We start from the raw sequence: 25,147 nt of genomic DNA, 5'->3' as shown, positions 1-25,147 counted from the left end.
TCTACTTGCACATTCATCTTCTGCACATCTACCACTCCAGTGTTCAATTGCTATATTGTAATTATTTCATCACTAAGGCCTATTTATTGCCTTACCTCCCTAATCCTACCTCATTTGCACACACTGAATATAGACTTTTTCTACTGTATTATTGACTGTACATTTGTTTATTCCATGTGTTACTCTGTGTTGTTGTTTTGTGTCGCACTGCCTTGCTTTATCTTGGCCAGGTCGCAGTTGTGAATGAGAACTTGTTCTCAACTGGCCTACCTGGTTAAATAAAGGTGAAATAAAATACAATTTAAAAAAATACCCTGTTATATTGACATATACAGTACATAAATGTACAACCACATATAATGGTTTCATAACTATAACATAGGACATTAACTATAGTGGTGAACATTACAATAACATAGGACTATAGTGGTTTCATAACTGACAGGCCACCTCTCTACTACCACATAATTACCGATGAACAAGTGTTTTTTTAAACAGGGCATGCGTCTTAAAATGCACCCTATTTCATACATAGTGCACTACTTTTGACCTTGTCCCTATAGGGTCCTAACCGTAGCAAGAGTTGTTGTCAGTTAGCTCACCTGGTGCCGTCTTGCTGGTGAGTTTTGTGGGCGGCAGGCTGCCTGAGAGGCTTAGTTTGGCGGGTAGGCTGTTGGTCTTCTGCTTGTCCGCGGAGTTGATAGGCATTGTTTTGGGCCTCCCTGTCTGGTTTGTTCTGGGGCCCGGTCCGGATCGAACCGCTCCCAGGCTCTGCCGCTGCTTCTTCAGATCTTCTTCTCTCTCCTGCGCCGCGCGGATCTCCTCCTCAATCATGGACAGGGTCCTCTGCTTCCGGGAGCGCAGCTTGAATGGCCCGGTGCTCTGCTCCGTCTCCTGGGTTCTGGTGGCTTCTGCGGTGCTGCGGAGCTCGGCCGCCTCGGAGTACTTAGAGAAGTAACTGAACTGGTCCTTCTCGCTGGGGGTCGGCGACAGCTCTGGAGGCTGGTAGGGCTCTACAGGGCGAGGAGGGATGTGGACGGGGGTGCGGACTGGGACGGGGTCTGGGTTTAGGGCCAGTGAGCGACTGAGGGCGGACTGGACGAGGATTTTAGGACCTCCGGAAGAGGACCTCCGGGGAGGAGGGGCGTAGGTAGGTTTCTCACTCTGGGCTGGGGGGGACTGCTGCTGGGGGGGAGGAGACTGATGTTGGGTTGGACTTAACTGGAACTGAGCTGGTGGTGACTGCTGCTGGGGGGTTTGTGATGGACTTGATTGGTACTGGGGTGAGGGTGACTGGAGGGACTGGTGAGGTGTTGGCCACTGCTGCAGTGAGCTTGGGGGTGAGCGAAGTTGGGGGGATGGAGGTGAGTGGAGATCTAGGAGTGCTGGAGGGTGGTCTAGAGGTGTGGGTGACTGGTGCTCTAGGGGTGGAGGTGAGAGCATCCCAGAAGATGGCGGCAGGACGTCTAAGTCTAGGTGCCTCTCTGGGAGCGGGTAGGGGAAGGACTGTGGGGCGGCACGGGGGATCCCCTGCCACTCTTCGCCCTGCTGTGACTGGTTCATAAGGGCATGCTGGATGGCACTCTGCACCAGGAGCTCTGCATGGTACTCCAGCTCTTCCTCCGACGGACCCCGACCAAGGCGCCGCTCCCCGGGGGACCTGAGGGTGCCTTCCTCCATCTTGCCATTGACGGGCGTGGTGGCCTGGGGGGTGGAGGGGAAGGAGTACTCCCCCAGAGACGTCTCCCCCAGGTAGGCCGACATGGTCTCATTGGACGCATCGCTGTCGGAGATGTTGTCCATGCTGAAGTCGTTGGACAGGGTCTCCAGAACAGTAGTATCCTGGGAACGCAGGGAGAGCTCGTCCAGCCCGGAGTCACACTCCTCTGGGTGGCAGGACAGGGAGGTGCTGGGGGAGTGGAAGGATTGAGAGGAGGAACGATGCTGCAGGGACAGGGATGAGGAACACAGCTCAGAGTCTCCCTCATCTTTCAGGATGGTCATGACGGCCCGGGCGCAGGTGAAGTCTCCATCGCCTTCTCTGTTGTCCATCGAGGCCTCCTTGGGGCCACTGTTCCTGGGCTCTCCCTGTCCCAAGGTAGTAGTGGGGGACTGGGCCTCTCCCTGGCTGCAGTAGATCCCCTCTGTCCTGACTGTAGTTGTGGTGGTGACGTTGTTGGCCTCTAGTGGCGAGCCCAGGCAACTACTGTAACCCACTGTGACGGAGCTGGAGGATCTATCCACATGGGTGAAGCTATCTGGTGCTCTGGAGAAGGGCTTGGCCGAGTAGAGCTGAGGTGCTACGCCTCTCTTCGGGGCTGTGACCTGTGACCTCTCGGCCTGCTGCTGCCTGGCGTGTTCTATCTGGAGGAACTGCTTCCTGGCGGCGGAGAAGTCTATCTGCTCCACAACGATGTCCTCCTTGGTGTTCTGGAGAACCTCTGCCGGGTCCCGGTTGGACTCAGGGTCAAAGCCGGGCTCAAAGGTCATGGAGTACTGGGCGTACGTCTGGGACGACCCCCAGGTGATCTCTGACCTCCGCTGCTGCTTCCTCTCCTCGTACTTCCTGTGTGACTCAAGTTTGTCTGGCTCCAGCTCCTCCTCCAGGCTTTTCTCCTGAGGAGGGTTCCACCATTTTGTGCCCATGCCAGGGTTCTTCTTCACGGCCTGGCCTCGGATCAGCTCCAGCCGCTCCCTCTCCAGCTCTGCCACCTCCTCTGACGGACGCACCTTCTTCACGCGCACCTCCTTCTCACACGGGTCGAACAGCTTGGAAGGCTTCTTCTCCTCCTGGAATGCCCGCAACTCGAAACGTGCCTCCTTCTTGATGGTCATCACAGTGGGGGATGTTGTCTCTCCTCCCTGGTTCCTGTAGTTCTCATGCTCTCCCATTGGGCCAGAGTGGCCGTCGGGTTTGGAGTTGCTGGTGTTATTGACTTCCTGGTGGTCTATGAAGGTGGTTTGCTTCCTGCCTTCTACTATGACCTCATGGTTGGTCTGTGGGGATTGTGTGTCTGTGTTGGAGACGTGGACGGACGGCCCAGTTCCGTCAATACTGACCTCCCTGGGGTCTCTCTCAGGTTTCGCTGTCCCGTTAGAGGGCAATGGCATGGTATCAACCTCTGGGTCGCAGCAGTTAGCCTCCAACACCTCATCCAGGTAGGCTATCTCCTGGGCCACCTCTGTGTCCAGGGGTTGGGTCTGGTGTTTTTTGCCCAGGCTGTTGAGCCCTTGGCTGGTGTAGCAGGTATCAGGGTGGGCCTCCACCTCCATGATGCTGGTGGTGGTACTGCTGTCTCCTCCGCCCGTTGAGATCACACTGACAGAGTCAAGAAAACTGACGCTCTTTCTCTCCGTTCTGTCTCTCTTCAGATCATCACTGGCATCCTCTGATGCCTTGGAGGATTTCTGGAAGACAAAGAAAGAACGTTTTGCTGTTAGATTACTATTAGTCTGTCGCGTCAATGCATGTACCCTATTCCCTATATAGTGCACTACATTTGACCTGAGTTATATGGAACCCTATTCCCTATATAGTGCACTACTTTAGACCAGAGCCCTATAGAACCCTATTCCCTATATAGTGCACTACTTTAGACCAGAGCCCTATAGAACCCTATTCCCTATATAGTGCACTACTTTAGACCAGAGCCCTATGGAACCCTATTCCCTATATAGTGCACTACTTTAGACCAGAGCCCTATGGAACCCTATTCCCTATATAGTGCACTACTTTAGACCAGAGCCCAATAGAACCCTATTCCCTATATAGTGCACTACCTTAGACCAGAGCCCAATAGAACCCTATTCCCTATATAGTGCACTACTTTAGACCAGAGCCCAATAGAACCCTATTCCCTATATAGTGCACTACTTTAGACCAGAGCCCAATAGAACCCTATTCCTTATATAGTGCACTACTTTAGACCAGAGTTCTATGGAACCCTATTCCCTATATAGTGCACTACTTTAGACCAGAGCCCTATGGAACCCTATTCCCTATATAGTGCACTACTTTAGACCAGAACCCTATGGAACCCTATTCCCTATATAGTGCACTACTATAGACCAGAGCTCAATAGAACCCTATTCCCTATATAGTGCACTACTTTAGACCAGAGCCCTATTGAACCCTATTCCCTATATAGTGCACTACTTTAGACCAGAGCCCTATTGAACCCTATTCCCTATATAGTGCACTACTTTAGACCAGAGTTCTATGGAACCCTATTCCCTATATAGTGCACTACTTTAGACCAGAGCCCAATAGAACCCTATTCCCTATATAGTGCACTACTTTAGACCAGAGTTCTATGGAACAGGGTACCATTTGGGACGCATTCCAAATTAGGCTTCATTTCTCAGATAGCATTTTCAGGGATTTCTGAAAGACCTAGAAAATATATTTCAATGTAATAATGACTTTTATTCAGTGTCTCGGCAATACATAGCAGTATCAGTTAATGAAACTTCCACTGCTTGGAATTAAACATTAAACAGTTATGGCCAATTAATTCTACTATGGTGGAATTATTTTCACTTAAAGCTTAAGCCAAAAAAAACCAATTGATTTAACAAAAATGTAACAAACCTATACAACTCTATTAAGGACTACTTTGAACAATTTGCACTGAACATTTTTTTTTACAAAAACACATTTACTGGAAAAACTGTGCACATCCAAAGTTTGTAACAGAATTTCGGTAACATCGACTTTTTTACGTGACCACGTATTCCAACAACCCTGTTAAAATATCTGCTCTGAATTCAGATTAAAGATGTCTGCAGAAACAATGAGGTATCAGCTATGACATGACACCTTGATTTATTGAACTACAGTAAGTGAAGTGGATTTACACCCTGTAACAGAATTGCGGTAACGGAATTTCATCCCTGATCTGTACTATAATTATAGATGTGAATATCATTCTTTGCATATTTGGGTATTATTCTACACCCTGGATATTATTTTAATGAGCTCTGCCCCCAAACAAGACCTGTCTGAACCAAATCTGAACCAATCATAGTTTGAACATCACAGTACAGTAGAGCTCAGTAGAATACAGTAGAGTTCAGTACAGTAGAATACAGTAGAGTTCAGTACAGTAGAATACAGTACAGTAGAGCTCAGTAGAATACAGTACAGTTCAGTACAGTAGAATACAGTAGAGCTCAGTAGAATACAGTAGAGTACAGTAGAATACAGTAGAGCTCAGTAGAATACAGTAGAGTACAGTAGAATACAGTAGAGCTCAGTAGAATACAGTAGAGCTCAGTAGAATACAGTAGAGTTCAGTACAGTAGAATACAGTAGAGTTCTGTACAGTAGAATACAGTAGAGTTCAGTAGAATACAGTAGAGTATAGTCAAGTAGAATACAGTTCAGAACAGAAAAGTACAGTATAGTTCTGTACAGTATATTATCGTGTACTCAGCTTGTGTGCTCTTACTGTGTACTGTATTGAACTCTACTGTACTCAGCTCTACTTTACAGTAAAGGACTTGAACTATTCTCTACCTTTCTGACAGATTTTTCTGAAATTCTGTTACCGATCTGTCATAATCCTTCCTCCTCATGAGGGAGAGAAATTTGAAAATATCTTCAAGATATGTCGGTTTTTGGTAATGGAATTTTAAGGCTCAAGGCAATGTTTCATAAACTTACAGAAGGCAGAAAAACATTTCCTCAACTCAATATAAGTGTTGATGTTAGTTGTCAGGGGGCTTTACTTCAACATTATTGAGTTGATGTTAGTTGGCATGGGGCTTTACTTCAACATTATTGAGTTGATGTTAGTTGGCAGGGGGCTTTACTTCAACATTATTGAGTTGATGTTAGTTGGCATGGGGCTTTACTTCAACATTATTGAGTTGATATTAGTTGGCAGGGGGCTTTACTTCAACATTATCGAGTTGATGTTAGTTGGCATGGGGCTTTACATCAACATTATTGAGTTGATGTTAGTTGGCATGGGGCTTTACATCAACATTATTGAGTTGATGTTAGTTGGCATGGGGCTTTACTTCAACATTATTGAGTTGATGTTAGTTGGCATGGGGCTTTACATCAACATTATTGAGTTGATGTTAGTTGGCAGGGGGCTTTACTTCAACATTATTGAGGTTATATTAGTTGGCAGGGGGCTTTACTTCAACATTATTGAGTTGATTTAGTGGGCAGGGGGCTTTACTTCAACATTACTGAGTTGATGTTAGTTGGCAGGGGGCTTTACATCAACATTATTGAGATGATGCATTTCTAATCTCTTTTAAGACTTTTCCTGGTAGATGTTGTCTTTTGACAAGAGACCAAAGCCTTTGCTTTTTAGGATAAAATGGTTGAACGAATGATATATGCCTTAATTTCTCAAAAATATAGACTCGTAACTTTCATTTGACACCCAATTTGACATGCTCCTATGAACTTTACATGAAGGTGACCTCACAGGTACTTCTACGTGAAGGTGACCTCATGGGTGCTTCTACGTGAAGGTGACCTCACAGGTCCTTCTACGTGAAGGTGACCTCACAGGTCCTTCTACGTGAAGGTGACCTCACAGGTCCTTCTACGTGAAGGTGATCTCATGGGTCCTTCTACATGAAGGTGACCTCATGGGTCCTTCTACGTGAAGGTGACCTCACAGGTCCTTCTACGTGAAGGTGATCTCATGGGTCCTTCTACATGAAGGTGACCTCATGGGTCCTTCTACGTGAAGGTGACCTCACAGGTCCTTCTACGTGAAGGTGAACTCATGGGTCCTTCTACGTGAAGGTGACCTCACAGGTCCTTCTACGTGAAGGTGACCTCATGGGTCCTTCTACATGAAGGTGACCTCACAGGTCCTTCTACGTGAAGGTGACCTCACAGGTCCTTCTACGTGAAGGTGACCTCATGGGTCCTTCTACATGAAGGTGACCTCATGGGTCCTTCTACGTGAAGGTGACCTCACAGGTCCTTCTACGTGAAGGTGATCTCATGGGTCCTTCTACATGAAGGTGACCTCATGGGTCCTTCTACGTGAAGGTGAACTCACAGGTCCTCCTACGTGAAGGTGACCTCATGGGTCCTTCTACGTGAAGGTGACCTCACAGGTCCTTCTACGTGAAGGTGACCTCACAGGTCTTCTACGTGAAGGTGCCCTCATGGGTCCTTCTACGTGAAGGTGACCTCATGGGTCCTTCTACGTGAAGATGACCTCACAGGTCCTTCTACGTGAAGGTGATCTCATGGGTCCTTCTACATGAAGGTGACCTCATGGGTCCTTCTACGTGAAGGTGAACTCACAGGTCCTTCTACGTGAAGGTGACCTCACAGGTCCTTCTACGTGAAGGTGATCTCATGGGTCCTTCTACATGAAGGTGACCTCATGTGTCCTTCTACATGAAGGTGACCTCATGTGTCCTTTTACGTGAAGGTTGTATTCTTGTATGGAAGAAATCAAGACCATATTCATATCAAATCACATTTTATTTGTCACATGGGCCGAATTTATTGGATGTAGACTTAATCATGCAACGCTTGCTTAAAGCCCTTCCCAACAATGATAGAAACACAGGAAGAATACAATACACAAGAACAGAGCTATATACAGGGAGTACCGGATCAATGTGGGGTTATATACAGGAAGTACCAGATCAATGTGGAGCTATATACAGGAAGTACCAGATCAATGTGGAGCTATATACAGGAAGTACCAGATCAATGTGGAGCTATATACAGGGAGTACCAGATCAATGTGGAGCTATATACAGGAAGTACCAGATCAATGTGGAGCTATATACAGGGAGTACCAGATCAATGTGGAGCTATATACAGGGAGTACCAGATCAATGTGGAGCTATATACAGGGAGTACCAGATCAATGTGGAGCTATATACAGGGAGTACCAGATCAATGTGGAGCTATATACAGGAAGTACCAGAACAATGTGGAGCTATATACAGGGAGTACCAGATCAATGTGGAGCTATATACAGGGAGTACCAGATCAATGAGGAGCTATAAACAGGAAGTACCAGATCAATGTGGAGCTATATATAGGGAGTACCAGTACCAGATCAATGTGGAGCTATATACAGGGAGTACCAGTACCAGATCAATGTGGAGCTATATACAGGGAGTACCAGATCAATGTGGAGCTATATACAGGAAGTACCAGATCAATGTGGAGCTATATACAGGAAGTACCAGATCAATGTGGAGCTATATACAGGGAGTACCAGATCAATGTGGAGCTATATACAGGAAGTACCAGATCAATGTGGAGCTATATACAGGGAGTACCAGTACCAGATCAATGTGGAGCTATATACAGGGAGTACCAGATCAATGTGGAGCTATATACAGGGAGTACCAGATCAATGTGGAGCTATATACAGGAAGTACCAGATCAATGTGGAGCTATATACAGGAAGTACCAGATCAATGTGGAGCTATATACAGGGAGTACCAGTACCAGATCAATGTGGAGCTATATACAGGGAGTACCAGATCAATGTGGAGCTATATACAGGGAGTACCAGATCAATGTGGAGCTATATACAGGAAGTACCAGATCAATGTGGAGCTATATACAGGGAGTAGGGGGAAGTGACTGGTGTCAGGATAGATAATAATAACAGTAGAGTCGGTGTATCTAGAGTCAGTACAGGTAGAGTCAGTACAGGTAGGGTCAGTACAGGTAGAGTCAGTACAGGAAGGGTCAGTACAGGTAGGGTCAGTACAGGTAGAGTCAGTACAGGAAGGGTCAGTACAGGTAGGGTCAGTACAGGTAGAGTCAGTACAGGTAGAGTCAGTACAGGTAGGGTCAGTACAGGTAGGGTCAGTACAGGTAGGGTCAGTACAGGTAGAGTCAGTACAGGTAGAGTCAGTAGAGGTAGAGTCAGTACAGGTAGAGTCAGTACAGGTAGAGTCAGTAGAGGTAGAGTCAGTACAGGTAGAGTCAGTACAGGTAGAGTCAGTACAGGTAGAATCAGTACAGGTAGAGTCAGTACAGGTAGAGTCAGTAGAGGTAGAGTCAGTACAGGTAGAGTCAGTACAGGTAGAGTCAGTAGAGGTAGAGTCAGTACAGGTAGAGTCAGTACAGGTAGAGTCAGTACAGGTAGGGTCAGTACAGGTAGAGTCAGTACAGGTAGGGTCAGTACAGGTAGAGTCAGTACTGGTAGAGTCAGTAGAGGTAGGGTCAGTACAGGTAGGGTCAGTACAGGTAGAGTCAGTACAGGTAGAGCGAGTACACACAAGTGTTCTTGAGACTACCCACAGCACTGTCCCAATGCCGCCTGGGATGCCTGGCATGGGCCCAACATACATAATGTAGGAAGAGACCGTGTGCTGGGGGTCATGGGTATGCTGACCCATTAAATCTGATCCTGTCATCAATCATGGAACGCAATCCAGCAGAGCTTTACTATGATGGAACCAGTCACTCAGAACCAGTCACTCAGAACCATCACTCAGACCCATCACTCAGACCCATCACTCAGAACCAGTCACTCAGACCCATCACTCAGAACCAGTCACTCAGACCCATCACTCAGAACCAGTCACTCAGAACCAGTCACCCAGACCCATCACTCAGAACCCATCACTCAGAACCAGCCACTCAGACCCAGTTACTCAGGGGAATTCAGCACTAGTGCTTTATCTAACGTTAAAATGCCCCATAACCACATACTTTTGGTCATGTGGTGGATGACCTGTTCGTCCAACATCTCATTCCATAATCATGGGCATTAATATGGAGTTGGTCCCCCCTTTGCTGCTATAACAGCCTCCACTCTTCTGGGAAGGCTTTCCACTAGATGTTGGAACATTACTGCTATAACAGCCTCCACTCTTCTGGGAAAGGCTTTCCACTAGATGTTGGAACATTGCTGCTATAACAGCCTCCACTCTTCTGGGAAGGCTTTCCACTAGATGTTGGTACATTGCTGCTATAACAGCCTCCTCTCTTCTGGGAAGGCTTTCCACCAGATGTTGGAACATTACTGCTATAACAGCCTCCACTCTTCTGGGAAGGCTTTCCACCAGATGTTGGAACATTACTGCTATAACAGCCTCCACTCTTCTGGGAAGGCTTTCCACCAGATGTTGGAACATTGCTGCTATAACAGCCTCCACTCTTCTGGGAAGGCTTTCCACTAGATGTTGGAACATTGCTGCTATAACATCCTCCACTCTTCTGGGAAGGCTTTCCACTAGATGTTGGAACATTGTTGTGGGGACTTGCTTCCATTCAGCCACAAGAGCATTAGTGAGGTCACTTTGTGCACGGGGGCATTGTCAAGCTGAAACAGGAAAGGGCCTTCCCCAAACTGTTAACAAAAAGATGGAAGCACAGAATTGTCTAGAATGTCATTGTATGCTGTAGCGTTAAGATTTCCCTTCACTTGAACGAAGGGGCCTGAACCATGATAAACAGCCCCAGACCATTACTCCTCCTCCACCAAACTTTACAGTTGGCACTATGCATTCGGGCAGGTAGCTTTCTCCTGGCATCCGCCAAACCCAAATTTGTCTGTCGGATTGCCAAATGGTGAAGCGTGATTCATCACTCCAGAAAACGCGTTTCCGCTGCTCCAGAGTCCAGTGGCAGCGAGCTTTACACCACTACGGCCGACGCTTGGCATTGCGCATGGTGATCTTAGGTGTGTGTGCGGCTGCTCGGCCATGGAAACGCATTTCATGAAGCTCCCGACAAACAGTTGTTCTGACGTTGCTTCCAGAGGCAGTTTGGAACTCGGTAGTGAGTGTTGAATCCGAGGACAGACGATTCTTATGCGCTATGCACTTCAGCACTTGGTGGTTCTATGAGCTTGTGTGGACTACCACTTTGCGGCTGAGCCGTTGTTGCTCCTAGACGTTTCCACTTCACAATAACAGCACTTACTAGTTGACCGTGGGAGCTCTAGCAGGGCAGAAATTTGACGAACTGAATTGTTGGAAAAGTGGCATCCTATGACTGTGCCATGTTGAAAGTCACTGAGCTCTTACATTTACATTTTAGTCATTTAGCAGACGCTCTTATCCAGAACGACTTACAGTAGTGAATGCATACATTTCATTTTCATTTCATAATTATTTTTTTTCTTCGTACTTGGCCCCCCGTGGGAAACGAACCCACAACCCTGGTGTTGCAAACACCATGCTCTACCAACTGAGCTACGGGGAAGGCCATTCTACTTCCAATGTTTGTCTATGGAGATTGCATGGCGGTGTGCTCGATTTTATACACCTGTCAGTAACGAGTGTGGCTGAAATAGCCAAATCCACTCATTTGAAAGGGTGTCCACATACTTTTGTGTAGCACATACTTGTAGCTACTACCATAATCCTGTGTGGGAAAGAGTGTAAACAAAATGGCAGCCTATGTATCAGCCTACAGAGATAACTGAGGGCTGTCCTGATTCCAGACTGATTTCTCACCAGGAGAGGAGTCCCCAGTACATTACAGAGGGACGTGAGTGAGATGAATAATTAACAGACGAGTCATTGATTAGAGAGGTTATCTGGAGGGTCTCTAAAGATACGTTTTAGAACAGTGCTGCTTCATGAGGGGTTTCCTCTCCCCAAGCACCTTGTTACTTCCTGCTCTCCTATTTCACGATTAAGGAACACTTGGAGAGACACTTCAGGGGTTGAGGTTCAGCCCCCCAGCCCTACCAAAAACTACCTCTACTCCCTCTACCTCTACTACCTCTACCTCTACTCCCTCTACTACCTCTACTCCCTCTACTACCTCTACTCCCTCTACTACCTCTACTACCTCTACTCCCTCTACTACCTCTACTCCCTCTACTACCTCTACCTCTACTACCTCTACCTCTACTCCCTCTACTACCTCTACTCCCTCTACTCCCTCTACTACCTCTACTACCTCTACCTCTACTCCCTCTACTACCTCTACCTCTACTCCCTCTACTCCCTCTACTACCTCTACTACCTCTACCTCTACTCCCTCTACTACCTCTACCTCTACCTCTACTCCCTCTACTACCTCTACTCCCTCTACTACATCTACTCCTTCTACTCCCTCTACCTCTACTCCCTCTACTACCTCTACTACCTCTACCTCTACTACCTCTACCTCTACTCCCTCTACTACCTCTACCTCTACCTCTACTCCCTCTACTACCTCTACCTCTACTACCTCTACCTCTACTCCCTCTACTACCTCTACTACCTCTACCTCTACTCCCTCTACCTCTACTCCCTCTACTACCTCTACTACCTCTACTACCTCTACTCCCTCTACTACCTCTACTCCCTCTACTCCCTCTACCTCTACTCCCTCTACTACCTCTACTACCTCTACTCCCTCTACCTCTACTACCTCTACTCCCTCTACCTCTACTCCCTCTACTACCTCTTCTCCCTCTACTACCTCTACTCCCTCTACCTCTACTCCCTCTACCTCTACTAGCTCTACCTCTACTCCCTCTACCTCTACTCCCTCTACTACCTCTACTCCCTCTACTCCCTCTACCTCTACTCCCTCTACTACCTCTACTACCTCTACTCCCTCTACCTCTAATACCTCTACTCCCTCTACCTCTACTCCCTCTACCTCTACTCCCTCTACTACCTCTTCTCCCTCTACTCCCTCTACCTCTACTAGCTCTACCTCTACTCCCTCTACTCCCTCTACTACCTCTACTCCTTCTACTCCCTCTACCTCTACTCCCTCATCTACCTCTAGTCCCTCTACCTCTACTCCCTCTACTACCTCTACTACCTCTACTCCCTCTACCTCTACTCCCTCTACTACCTCTACTACCTCTACTCCCTCTCCCTCTACCTCTAATACCTCTACTCCTTCTACTCCCTCTACCTCTACTCCCTCTTCTACCTCTACTCCCTCTACCTCTACTCCCTCTTCTACCTCTACTCCCTCTACCTCTACTACCTCTACCTCTACTAGCTCTACCTCTACTCCCTCTACTACCTCTACTCCCTCTACCTCTACTCCCTCTACTACCTCTACCTCTACTCCCTCTACCTCTACTCCCTCTACCTCTACTCCCTCTACTCCCTCTACTCCCTCTACTCCCTCTACTACCTCTACTCCCTCTACTCCCTCTACTCCCTCTACCTCTACTACCTCTACTCCCTCTACTCCCTCTACCTCTACTCCCTCTACCTCTACTACCTCTACTCCCTCTACTCCCTCTACCTCTACTCCCTCTACCTCTACTCCCTCTACCTCTACTACCTCTACTACCTCTACTCCCTCTACTACCTCTACTACCTCTACTCCCTCTACCTCTACTACCTCTACTACCTCTACTACCTCTACTACCTCTACTCCCTCTACTACCTCTACCTCTACTACCTCTACCTCTACTCCCTCTACTTTCTCTACCTCTACTTCCTCTACTCCCTCTACTACCTCTACCTCTACTCCCTCTACCTCTACTAGCTCTACCTCTACTGCCTCTACTTTCTCTACCTCTACTCCCTCTACTCCCTCTACTACCTCTACTCTACTCCCTCTACCTCTACTAGCTCTACCTCTACTCCCTCTACTTTCTCTACCTCTACTCCCTCTACTCCCTCTACTACCTCTACCTCTACTCCCTCTACCTCTACTTTCTCTACCTCTACTCCCTCTTCTCCCTCTACTCCCTCTACCTCTACTCCCTCTACCTCTACTAGCTCTACCTCTACTCCCTCTACTCCCTCTTCTACCTCTACTCCCTCTACCTCTACTACCTCTACCTCTACTAGCTCTACCTCTACTCCCTCTACTACCTCTACTCCCTCTACCTCTACTCCCTCTACTACCTCTACTCCCTCTACCTCTACTACCTCTACTCCCTCCCTCTACTCCCTCTACTCCCTCTACTCCCTCTACTCTCCCTCTACTACCCTCTACTCCCTCTACTACCCCTCTACTACCCCTCTACCTCTACTACCTCTACTACCCCTCTACTCCCTCTACCTCTACTACCCCTCTACCTCTACTACCTCTACTACCCCTCTATCTCTCTACCTCTACTACCCCTCTATCTCTCTACCTCTACTACCTCTACTACCTCTACTACCCCTCTACTACCTCTACTACCTCTACTACCCCTCTACCTCTACTACCTCTACTACCTCTACTACCTCTACTACCTCTACTCCCTCTACTACCTCTACCTCTACTACCTCTACCTCTACTCCCTCTACTTTCTCTACCTCTACTCCCTCTACTCCCTCTACTACCTCTACCTCTACTCCCTCTACCTACCTCTACCTCTACTACCTCTACCTCTACTAGCTCTACCTCTACTCCCTCTACTTTCTCTACCTCTACTCCCTCTACTCCCTCTACTACCTCTACCTCTACTCCCTCTACCTCTACTAGCTCTACCTCTACTCCCTCTACTTTCTCTACCTCTACTCCCTCTACTCCCTCTACTACCTCTACCTCTACTCCCTCTACCTCTACTTTCTCTACCTCTACTCCCTCTTCTCCCTCTACTCCCTCTACCTCTACTCCCTCTACCTCTACTAGCTCTACCTCTACTCCCTCTACTCCCTCTACTACCTCTACTCCTTCTACTCCCTCTACCTCTACTCCCTCTTCTACCTCTAGTCCCTCTACCTCTACTCCCTCTACTACCTCTACTCCCTCTACCTCTTCTCCCTCTACTACCTCTACTCCCTCTACCTCTACTCCCTCTACCTCTACCTCTACTCCCTCTACTCCCTCTACCTCTACTCCCTCTACTTTCTCTACCTCTACTCCCTCTACTCCCTCTACTACCTCTACCTCTACTCCCTCTACTCCCTCTACTCTACTCCCTCTACTACCTCTACTCCCTCTACTACCTCTACTCCCTCTACTCCCTCTACTCCCTCTACTACCTCTCCCTCTACTCCCTCTACTCCCTCTACTACCTCTACCTCTACTACCTCTCCCTCTACTCCCTCTACTACCTCTACCTCTACTCCCTCTACCTCTACTCCCTCTACTCCCTCTACTCCCCACACCACTCCTCCCCCAACAACTCCTCCCCACACCACACCTCCTCCAAACCCTCTCTGTCCTTTAATGTCCTCTAAGCCAGATTCCACCACATCTGTCTAGGCTAACTCTCTCTCTCTCTCTCTCTGTGTAACATTGAGAGGTGGTGTGTGTCTTGGTGCAGTGCCTAGACAGTGCAGTGCCTCTGCAGAGTGTAGTGAACTCTTTCTGCCACAGTGTGGAGCCATTCTGCAGGGTTCAACAGGGTTCATGACTCTGGGGGACCATTGAATTACAATGTTAATTCAAATGATTCAAAATGATATGCAGATGACAATATAATAGTTGCTTCTTCCAAACATTTCAGTCTGTCGGATGAGTAGCCTGCTTTAAAGGGGAATGGAAACACTTCAGGAAGTAAAGCTGAGTGATCATCAAGTTTGCAGACGACACAACAGTAGTTGTCCTGATTACCAACAATGACAAGACGGCCTACAGGGAGGAGGTGAGGGCCCTGGTGGAGTGGTGCCAGGAAAATAACCTCTACCTCAACGTCGACAAAACAAAGGAGATGATTGTGGACTTCAGGAAACAGCAGAGGGAGCAGCCCCCCCCCCTATATACATCGACAGGACCGCAGTGGAGAAGGTGAAAAGCTTCAAGTTCCTCGGCGTAGACATCCCTGACGACCTGAAATGGTTCCACTCAAAAAGACAGCGTGTTGAATAAGGCGCAACAGTGCCTCTTCAACCTCTGGAGGCTGAAGAAATTTGTCTTGGCCTCTAAGATCCTCACAAACTTTTACAGATGCACCATTGAGAGCATCCTGTCAGGCTGTATCACCGCCTGGTATGGCAAATGCAACACCCTCAACTGCAGGGCTCTTCAGAGGGCGGTGCGGTCTGTCCAACACATCACTGGTGGCACACTTCTCTGGTCTGATGAAACAAAGATTGAACTCTTTGGCCTGAATGCCAAGTGTCATGTTTGGAGGAAATCTGGCACCATCCCTATGGTGAAGCATGGTGGTGTCAGCATCATGCTGTGGGGGATGTTTTTCAGCGGCAGGGACTGGGAGACTAGTCAGGATAGAGGGAAAGACGAACGGAGCAAAGTACAGAGAGATCCTTGATGAAAACCTGCTCCAGAGTGCTCAGGACCTCAGACTGGGGTGAAGGTTCACCTTCCAACAAGACAACGATCCTAAGCACACAGCCAAGACAACGCAGTGGCTTCGGGACAAGTCTCTGAATGTCTTTGAGTGGCCCAGCCAGAGCCCGGAAACCGGTCGAACATCTCTGGAGAGACCTGAACATAGCTGTGCAGCGATGCTCCCCATCCAACCTGACAGAGCTTGAGAGGATCTGCAGAGAGGAATGGGAGAAAATCCCCAAATACAGGTGTGTCAAGCTTGTAGCGTCATACCCAAGAAGACTGGAGACTGTAATCGCTGCCAAAGGTGCTTCAACAAAGTACTGAGTAAAGGGTCTGAATAATTATGTACATGTGATATTTCAGTTTTTTACTTTTTATAAATTATCAACAACAAAAAATTCAACCTGTTTTTGATTTGTCATTATGGAGTATTATGTGTAGACTGTGTAGAGAAAAAAATACAATAACATCTGAATAATATGTGTATGTGACCAATATAATTGTCATTTATTTGATAAGAATACAACTTGTTTGCAACATTTTTATAATTGTGAGTGTGCTTCAGTGTTTTTGTGTGTTGTGAGGTTTTAAGAAGACAGACAAACAGAGAGGAGACACAGACAGAGAGACAGAGAAGAGACAAACAGAGACAGACAGAGAGGCAGACAGGGAGACAGACAACAGAGAGACATACAGAGAGGAGACAGACAGGGAACCCCAGACAGAGAAGAGACAGACAGAGAGGAGACAGACAGGGTGGCAGACAGACAGACAGACAGACAGACAGACAGACAGACAGACAGACAGACAGACAGACAGACAGACAGACAGACAGACAGACAGACAGACAGACAGACAGACAGACAGACAGACAGACAGACAGACAGACAGAATATGAATAATATAGTATACAGGACCAGGTCTGTTGTAAATCAAATAAACAGCCAGACAGAGAGGAGACAGACAGGGAGACAGACAGAGAGGAGACAGAGAGAGAGACAGACAGCGAGACAAAGAGAGAGACAGACAGGGAGACAGACAGAGAGGAGACAGACAGGGAGACAGAGAGAGAGACAGACAGGGAGACAGAGAGGAGACAGACAGAGAGAAGTGTGACTGAGGGCCCTGGGCTGCTCTCTCTCAGACACCGAGGGACATTGTGTCACGCATCATATACTCCTACTGCCACACTCCGTATGCATCCCAAAATGCACCCTATTCCCTATGTATGTTTCCATAAGGCTCTGGTAACAAGAAGTGCACTATATAGGGGAAAGTGCCATTTTGGACACTCTGTCAGTAAAGAGGAAGAAAGAGACTGAAGAGCGCCTCAGTCCACCTCTAACGTCTGACCAATCAGCCAACAGACACCACTCAACACACATCATACAGTCTCCCTCTTTCCCTCGCTCTCCTCCTCCCTCTTTCGAAAGCTCTCCTCCTCCTCCCTCTTTCCCACGCTCTCCTCCTCCTCCCTCTTTCCCTCGCTCTCCTCCTCCTCCCTCTTTCCCTCGCTCTCCTCCTCCTCCCTCTTTCCCTCGCTCTCCTCCTCCCTCTTTCCCTCGCTCTCCTCCTCCCTCTTTCCCTCGCTCTCCTCCTCCCTCTTTCCCTCGCTCTCCTCCTCCTCCCTCTTTCCCTCGCTCTCCTCCTCCCTCTTGCACGTGACATATGACCTAACTGGTTAAATAAAGGGGAAATAAATCAAATAAATATTCTAATATAAATGTTACAACATTCTTATTTACGTATCCCACTACTGGGCTATTTTTTAGGAACATCCACTTGTGTAAGCCTAATTAAAGGTACCGAAGTGTCAGTATTCAACCTTAACGTTTTTCCAGTTGTCATGGTGCCCTAGCAGAAATGTCAGAACAGACCTCCTGTACATTTTGTAAAACATTTTTTTTTGTAATTCATTAATTGTATTTGTATTTTTTTTTTTTACCAACAATCTATTTGTTTTAAGAACGAAACAATTCATATAGCTAATTAATATAATCAGAATCAACCACAGGAAGCAGCCAAGTTGTTTGTTTGTTTTAGCTAGCTGGCTAACGTTAGCTGACTAGCTGTTTTGATCTGAATGCCAGCCATAGTCCGGAGGTCCTCAAGTGAAGGAGTAGCTATGGACTCTAGTGAAGGAGTAGCTATGGACTCTAGTGAAGGAGTAGCTATGGACTCTAGTGAAGGAGTAGCTATGGACTCTAGTGAAGGAGTAGCTATGGACTCTAGTGAAGGAGTAGCTATGGACTCTAGTGAAGGAGTAGCTATGGACTCTAGTGAAGGAATAGCTATGGACTCTAGTGAAGGAGTAGCTATGGACTCTAGTGAAGGAGTAGCTATGGACTCTAGTGAAGGAGTAGCTATGGACTCTAGTGAAGGAGTAGCTATGGACTCTAGTGAAGGAATAGCTATGGACTCTAGTGAAGGAGTAGCTATGGACTCCATGGACTCTAGTGAAGGAGTAGCTATGGACTCTAGTGAAGGAGTAGCTATGGACTCTAGTGAAGGAGTAGCTATGGACTCTAGTGAAGGAATAGCTATGGACTCTAGTGAAGGAGTAGCTATGGGCTCTAGTGAAGGAATAGCTATGGACTCTAGTGAAGGAGTAGCTATGGACTCTAGTGAAGGAATAGCTATGGACTCTAGTGAAGGAATAGCTATGGACTCTAGTGAAGGAGTAGCTATGGACTCTAGTGAAGGAGTAGCTATGGACTCTAGTGAAGGAGTAGCTATGGACTCCATGGACTCTAGTGAAGGAGTAGCTATGGACTCTAGTGAAGGAGTAGCTATGGACTCTAGTGAAGGAGTAGCTATGGACTCTAGTGAAGGAATAGCTATGGACTCCATGGACTCTAGTGGCTTAGCTCAAGCTTCCTCTGACTGAGTTATACTTTGGAAAAGCCAGAGACAACGAGACACCTTGATGAGAACGCACTTCCTGCCTGCCTCTGGACTCCCCGGTTGACCACCTCCCTCTGATGATCACTCAAGCCATGAACTCTCTAATGACTGTCCGTCTCATGATGTCGTGATGTTGATTCCCACCCCCTCAAAAATATGTGTGTGCTTTTAACCACTTTGAGATTCTTTGCAAAACCCTATATAAATGGAATGAATTATTATTATTATTACTGTGTGATAACAATGCAACAGAACAGATTAATCTGAATGACATTTATTCTCAAGGGTGACCAAAAATAACTATCTAACAGGCACGCCCCTACTAAGACCTGCCTCCAGCCTCATATCTCAATAACCCAGCAGTTTTTAAAGAAAACATCTCAACTGAGTGACTCAATGCCTGCAAACCACCAGATGGTTCATCAAACAACTCAGCAGTCGGTTCATCAAACAACTCAGCAGTTGGTTCATCAAACAACTCAGCAGTTGGTTCATCAAACAACTCAGCAGTTGGTTCATCAAACAACTCAGCAGTTGGTTCATCAAACAACTCAGCAGTCGGTTCATCAAACAACTCAGCAGTTGGTTCATCAAACAACTCAGCAGTTGGTTCATCAAACAACTCAGCAGTTGGTTCATCAAACAACTCAGCAGTTGGTTCATCAAACAACCCAGCAGTTGGTTCATTAAACATCTTCCCTCTCTACCCCATCTCCCACCCTCTCTTCTCTCTCTTCTCTCTCTTCCCTCTCTACCTCCCTCTCTACCTCCCTCTCTACCTCCCTCTCTTCCCCATCTCCCACCCTCTCTTCTCTCTCTTCCCTCTTCCCTCTCTACCTCCCTCTCTACCTCCCTCTCTACCTCCCTCTCTTCCCCATCTCCCACCCTCTCTTCTCTCTCTTCCCTCTTCCCTCTCTACCTCCCACTCTTCCCTCTCTTCCCTCTCTTCCCTCTCTACCTCCCTCTCTCTATATATCTATATCTCAACGAGTCTCTGTTCTGTCCTCTCTCTCTGATGTGTGTGTGATGTGTGGGCCCTGTCTTCTCTTCTCTGATGTTCTGTGTCCCTGAATGCCTCGCCACTGTCTTCCAGCCTGAGATGATAATGACATCAACAGTCATGTGAAACCAGCTGACGTCTGAACAGCGAACAGTCACTAGAACACACGTCTCCTCTACAACACACACTGATACAATACACACGTCTCCTCTACAACACACACTGCTACAGCAACACACTGCTACAGCAACACACTGATACAGCAACACACTGATACAGCAACACACTGATACAGCAACACACTGATACAGCAACACACACTGATACAGCAACACACTGATACAGCAACACACTGATACAGCAACACACTGATACAGCAACACACTGATAAAGCAACACACTGATACAGCAACACACTTATCCAGCAACACACACTGATACATCAACACACACTGATCCAGCAACACACACTGATACAGCAACACACACTGATACAGCAACACACTGATACAGCAACACACTGATACAGCAACACACTGATACAGCAACACACACTGATACAGCAACACACACTGATACAGCAACACACTGATACAGCAACACACACTGATACAGCAACACACTGATACAGCAACACACTAATACAGCAACACACTGATACAGCAACACTCTGATACAGCAACACACACTGATACAGCAACACACACTGATACAGCAACACACACTGATACAGCAACACACTGATACAGCAACACACACTGATACGCAACACACACTGATACAGCAACACACACTGATACAGCAACACACTTATACAGCAACACACACTGATACAAGAATACAGAATGTTTTACAAGTCTAGTCTAGAATCTGGAATGACTTACCACTCTAGAATCTGCAATTCCTTACCAGTATAGAATATGGAATGTTTTATCAGACCAGAATGTGGAATGCCTTACCAGTCTAAAATCTGGAATGCCTTGCCATTCTAGAATATGGAGTGCCTTGCCATTCTAGAATCTGGAATGATTTACCAGTCTAGAATTCCTTACCAGTCTATAATCTGGAATGCCTTACCAATCTAGAATCTAGAATGCCTTACCAATCTAGAATCTAGAATGCCTTACCAGTCTAGAGTATGGTATGCTTTACCAGTATATAATCTGGAATGCTTTACCAATCTATAATCTGGAATGCCTTACCAATCTAGAATCTAGAATGTCTTACCAATCTAGAATCTAGAATGTCTTACCAATCTAGAATCTAGAATGCCTTACAAATCTAGAATCTAGAATGCCTTACCAGTTTATAATCTGGAATGCTTTACCAATCTATAATCTGGAATGCCTTACCAATCTAGAATCTAGAATGCTTTACCAATCTAGAATCTAGAATGCCTTACAAATCTAGAATCTAGAATGCCTTACAAATCTAGAATCTAGAATGCCTTGCCAGTCTATAATCTGGAATGCTTTAGCAATCTAGAATCTAGAATGCCTTACCAGTTTATAATCTGGAATGCCTTACCAGTATATAATCTGGAATGCCTTACCAATCTAGAATCTAGAATGCTTTACCAATCTAGAATATAAAATGCCTTACAAATCTAGAATCTAGAATGCCCTACCAGTCTAGAATCTAGAATGCCTTACCAATCTAGAATCTAGAATGCCTTACCAGTCTAGTCTAGAATCTAGAATGCCTTACACATCTAGAATCTAGAATGCCTTACCAGTCTAGAATCTAGAATGCCTTACCAATCTAGAATCTAGAATGCCTTACCAGTCTAGTCTAGAATCTGGAATGCCTTACCAGTCTAGAATCCAGAATGCCTTAACAATCTAGAATGCTTTACCAATCTAGAATCTAGAATGCCTTACCAGTCTAGTCTAGAATCTGGAATGCCTTACCAGTCTAGAACTTGGAATGGTTTACCAGTCTAGAACTTGGAATGCCTTACCAGTCTAGAACTTGGAATGCCTTACCAGTCTAGAACTTGGAATGCCTTACCAGTCTAGAATCTAAAATGCCTTCGGGCTATACCAAGTGTTTTCTGGGTACAGGTCTCCCAGAGCGAAGAGGCTAGTGGTAAAGTACCTCTGTGTGTGTTATTCTTCAACACAGTGAGGGACTTCCACAGTAAAACCTTCTTATTGCTTAATCAGATTCCTTCTCTTCTCTTTCCTCAGACTGAGATACACAGACCAAAATACTCACTACTACAAAGTAATACACAGTGCCCTATATCTCTGCTCCCACCCTTTCCTCTCTACTCATGTGTAAGAGACCAGCCAGCTAGCTGCAGTACTTACCCTGCCTAAAGTTAGCTGTTGTCCTCTTTCCTCATGTGTAAGAGACCAGCCAGCTAGCTGCAGTACTTACCCTGCCTAAAGTTAGCTGTTGTCCTCTTTCCTCATGTGTAAGAGACCAGCCAGCTAGCTGCAGTACTTACCCTGTCTATCCGTTTCCTCTCTCCCAGAACCTTTTCCTCTCCTTCCTCAACTTTTCTCCCCGTCACATTCCTCCCCTGGCCGTGCCTCTCTTCAGGCTGTGATGTCATGGGCGGGCAGACAGAGAAGCAGAGGGTCTGGCTAAAAAAGGGAGTGTGTTCCCTCTCTTCTCTCTCTCTCTCTCTCTCTCTCTCTCTCTCTCTCTAGAAGCCAGAAACCCCTCCACACACAAAACCCTCTGTATAGAAGCAGCACTCTACTCCCACACCCCAAAAACACCCCTCCCTCCCTCATCTCTTCTCTCCCCTCCTTCTCTCCCTCCCCTCCTTCTCTACCTCCCCCTCCTTCCCTCCTTCTCTCCTTCCCCCTCCTTCTCTCCCTCCCCCTCCTTCTCTCCCTCCCCCTCCTTCCCTCCTTCTCTCCCTCCCCTCCTTCTCTCCCTCCCCCTCCTTCTCTCCCTCCCCCTCCTTCTCTCCCTCCCCCCTCCTTCTCTCCCTCCCCTCCTTCTCTCCCTCCCCCTCCTTCTCTCCCTCCCCCTCCTTCTCTCCCTCCCCTCCTTCTCTCCCTCCCCCTCCTTCTCTCCCTCCCCCTCCTTCTCTCCCTCCCCCTCCTTCTCTACCTCCCCTCCTTCTCTCCCTCCCCCTCCTTCTCTCCCTCCCCGTCCTTCTCTCCCTCCCCTCCTTCTCTCCCTCCCCCTCCTTCTCTACCTCCCCCTCCTTCCCTCCTTCTCTCCCTCCCCTCCTTCTCTCCCTCCCCTCCTTCTCTCCCTCCCCCTCCTTCTCTCCCTCCCCCTCCTTCTCTACCTCCCCCTCCTTCTCTCCCTCTCCCTCCCCCTCCTTCTCTCCCTCCCCCTCCTTCTCTCCCTCCCCTCCTTCTCTCCCTCCCCCTCCTTCTCTCCCTCCCCCTCCTTCTCTACCTCCCCCTCCTTCTCTCCCTCCCCCTCCTTCTCTCCCTCCCCCTCCTTCTCTACCTCCTCCTTCTCTCCCTCCCCCTCCTTCTCTACCTCCCCCTCCTTCTCTCCCTCTCCCTCCCCCTCCTTCTCTCCCTCCCCCTCCTTCTCTACCTCCCCTCCTTCCCTCCTTCTCTCCCTCCCTCCCCCTCCTTCTCTCCCTCCTTCTCTCCCCTCTTCCCTCCTTCTCTCCCCTCTTCCCTCCTCCCTCCTTCTCTCCCCTCTTCCCTCCTTCTCTCCCCTCTTCCCTCCTCCCTCCTTCTCTCTCCTCCTCCTTCCTTCTCGCCCTCCTTCCTCCCTTCTCTCCCCTCCCTCTCTCCTAGCAGGCTACGCTGGGCACACTGTCACAGTCTGAGAGCTCACACATGAGGCATGAGCCCCAAATAAGGAGGAAGGGGGAGGGGACATTTTGGGCTAGGACAGTCAACTCAAAGACATTTTTCCCTGCCACTAGGAAAGCATCCTGGTGCTTGCCTTAGAGTTCTGCCACTCCTATGGCCAAAATACTTTGACTGCTGTTTAAATAAATTGCTGTATATACAGATGTCAACTGGGCTCCATGGTATCACAGGCAAGGTGTGTTTGTTTATCAGTGTTGTGCTGGCTGGGTCATGAGATCAGTAACCAAAGCCTTAGCCTTAGCCTTAGCCTCTCCTCTCCTCTCCTCTCCTCTCCTCTCCTCTCCTCTCCTCTCCTCTCCTCTCCTCTCCTCTCCCCTCCCCTCCTCTAAGTAGGGGCGGGTGTGTATTCAGTGAGTTACAGCTTCACTTTCACTGCCTAATATCTATAAACTGCATCTTCCCTTTTCTCCACCACCCCTCTGCTATGCTACAGAACAGGGACACTTCTATTCTATGTTTAACTCATATTGAAGCAATGAAAAACAGCGTGTCTGTCTCAGCATAGGATGTGTGTCTCACAGCGGTAGGGTGGGGCAGCGGCATCCATGGTTACGGAATCACACACTTCCTGCTAGTTAGCAGAACAACAATAGCTTCGGTTAGTTGCTATGTTAAAACAATAGCTTCGGTTAGTTGCTATGTTAAAACAATAGCTTCGGTTAGTTGCTATGTTAAAACAATAGCTTCGGTTAGTTGCTATGTTAAAACAATAGCTTCGGTTAGTTGCTATGTTAAAACAATAGCTTCGGTTAGTTGCTATGTTAAAACAATAGCTTCAGTTAGTTGCTATGTTAAAACAATAGCTTCGGTTAGTTGCTATGTTAAAACAATAGCTTCGGTTAGTTGCTATGTTAAAACAATAGCTTCGGTTAGTTGCTATGTTAAAACAATAGCTTCGGTTAGTTGCTATGTTAAAACAATAGCTTCGGTTAGTTGCTATGTTAAAACAATAGCTTCGGTTAGTTGCTATGTTAAAACAATAGCTTCGGTTAGTTGCTATGTTAAAACAATAGCTTCGGTTAGTTGCTATGTTAAAACAATAGCTTCGGTCAGTTGCTATGTTAAAACAATAGCTTCGGTCAGTTGCTATGTTAAAACAATAGCTTCAGTTAGTTGCTATGTTAAAACAATAGCTTCAGTTAGTTGCTATGTTAAAACAATAGCTTCAGTTAGTTGCTATGTTAAAACAATAGCTTCAGTTAGTTGCTATGTTAAAACAATAGCTTCGGTTACTAATTACTGTTTCTTTATAGGGCTTTTAAATAGTTACACTGCATTAAAGGGCTTTTAAATAGCTGCTTTATAGGGCTTTTAAATAGTTACACTGCTTTATAGGGC

The 25,147-nt window shown here is 47.1% G+C and overlaps 1 protein-coding gene across 4 annotated transcripts in view; it reads right to left on the bottom strand.

Moving 5' to 3' along the window:
• Window positions 1-25,147, bottom strand: part of palm2akap2 (PALM2 and AKAP2 fusion) — a 166,338-nt gene that overhangs the window by 12,192 nt on the left and 128,999 nt on the right. For 3 of the 4 annotated variants that reach the window (XM_029692452.1, XM_029692451.1, XM_029692453.1), the window contains exon 9: window positions 603-3,408. In XM_029692452.1, the coding sequence (XP_029548312.1) occupies window positions 603-3,408 (2,806 nt within the window). Of the gene's footprint in view, window positions 1-602; window positions 3,409-22,461; window positions 22,740-25,147 lie in introns of those variants that run through there. The other variant, XM_029692454.1, reaches the window with a different exon arrangement.

Source organism: Salmo trutta, chromosome 15 (genome assembly GCF_901001165.1).
Source record: "Salmo trutta chromosome 15, fSalTru1.1, whole genome shotgun sequence".
Taxonomy (NCBI): domain Eukaryota; kingdom Metazoa; phylum Chordata; class Actinopteri; order Salmoniformes; family Salmonidae; genus Salmo; species Salmo trutta.
The sequence above is the reverse complement of the archived record's forward strand: the minus strand, read 5'-3'. Positions and strand labels throughout refer to the sequence as shown.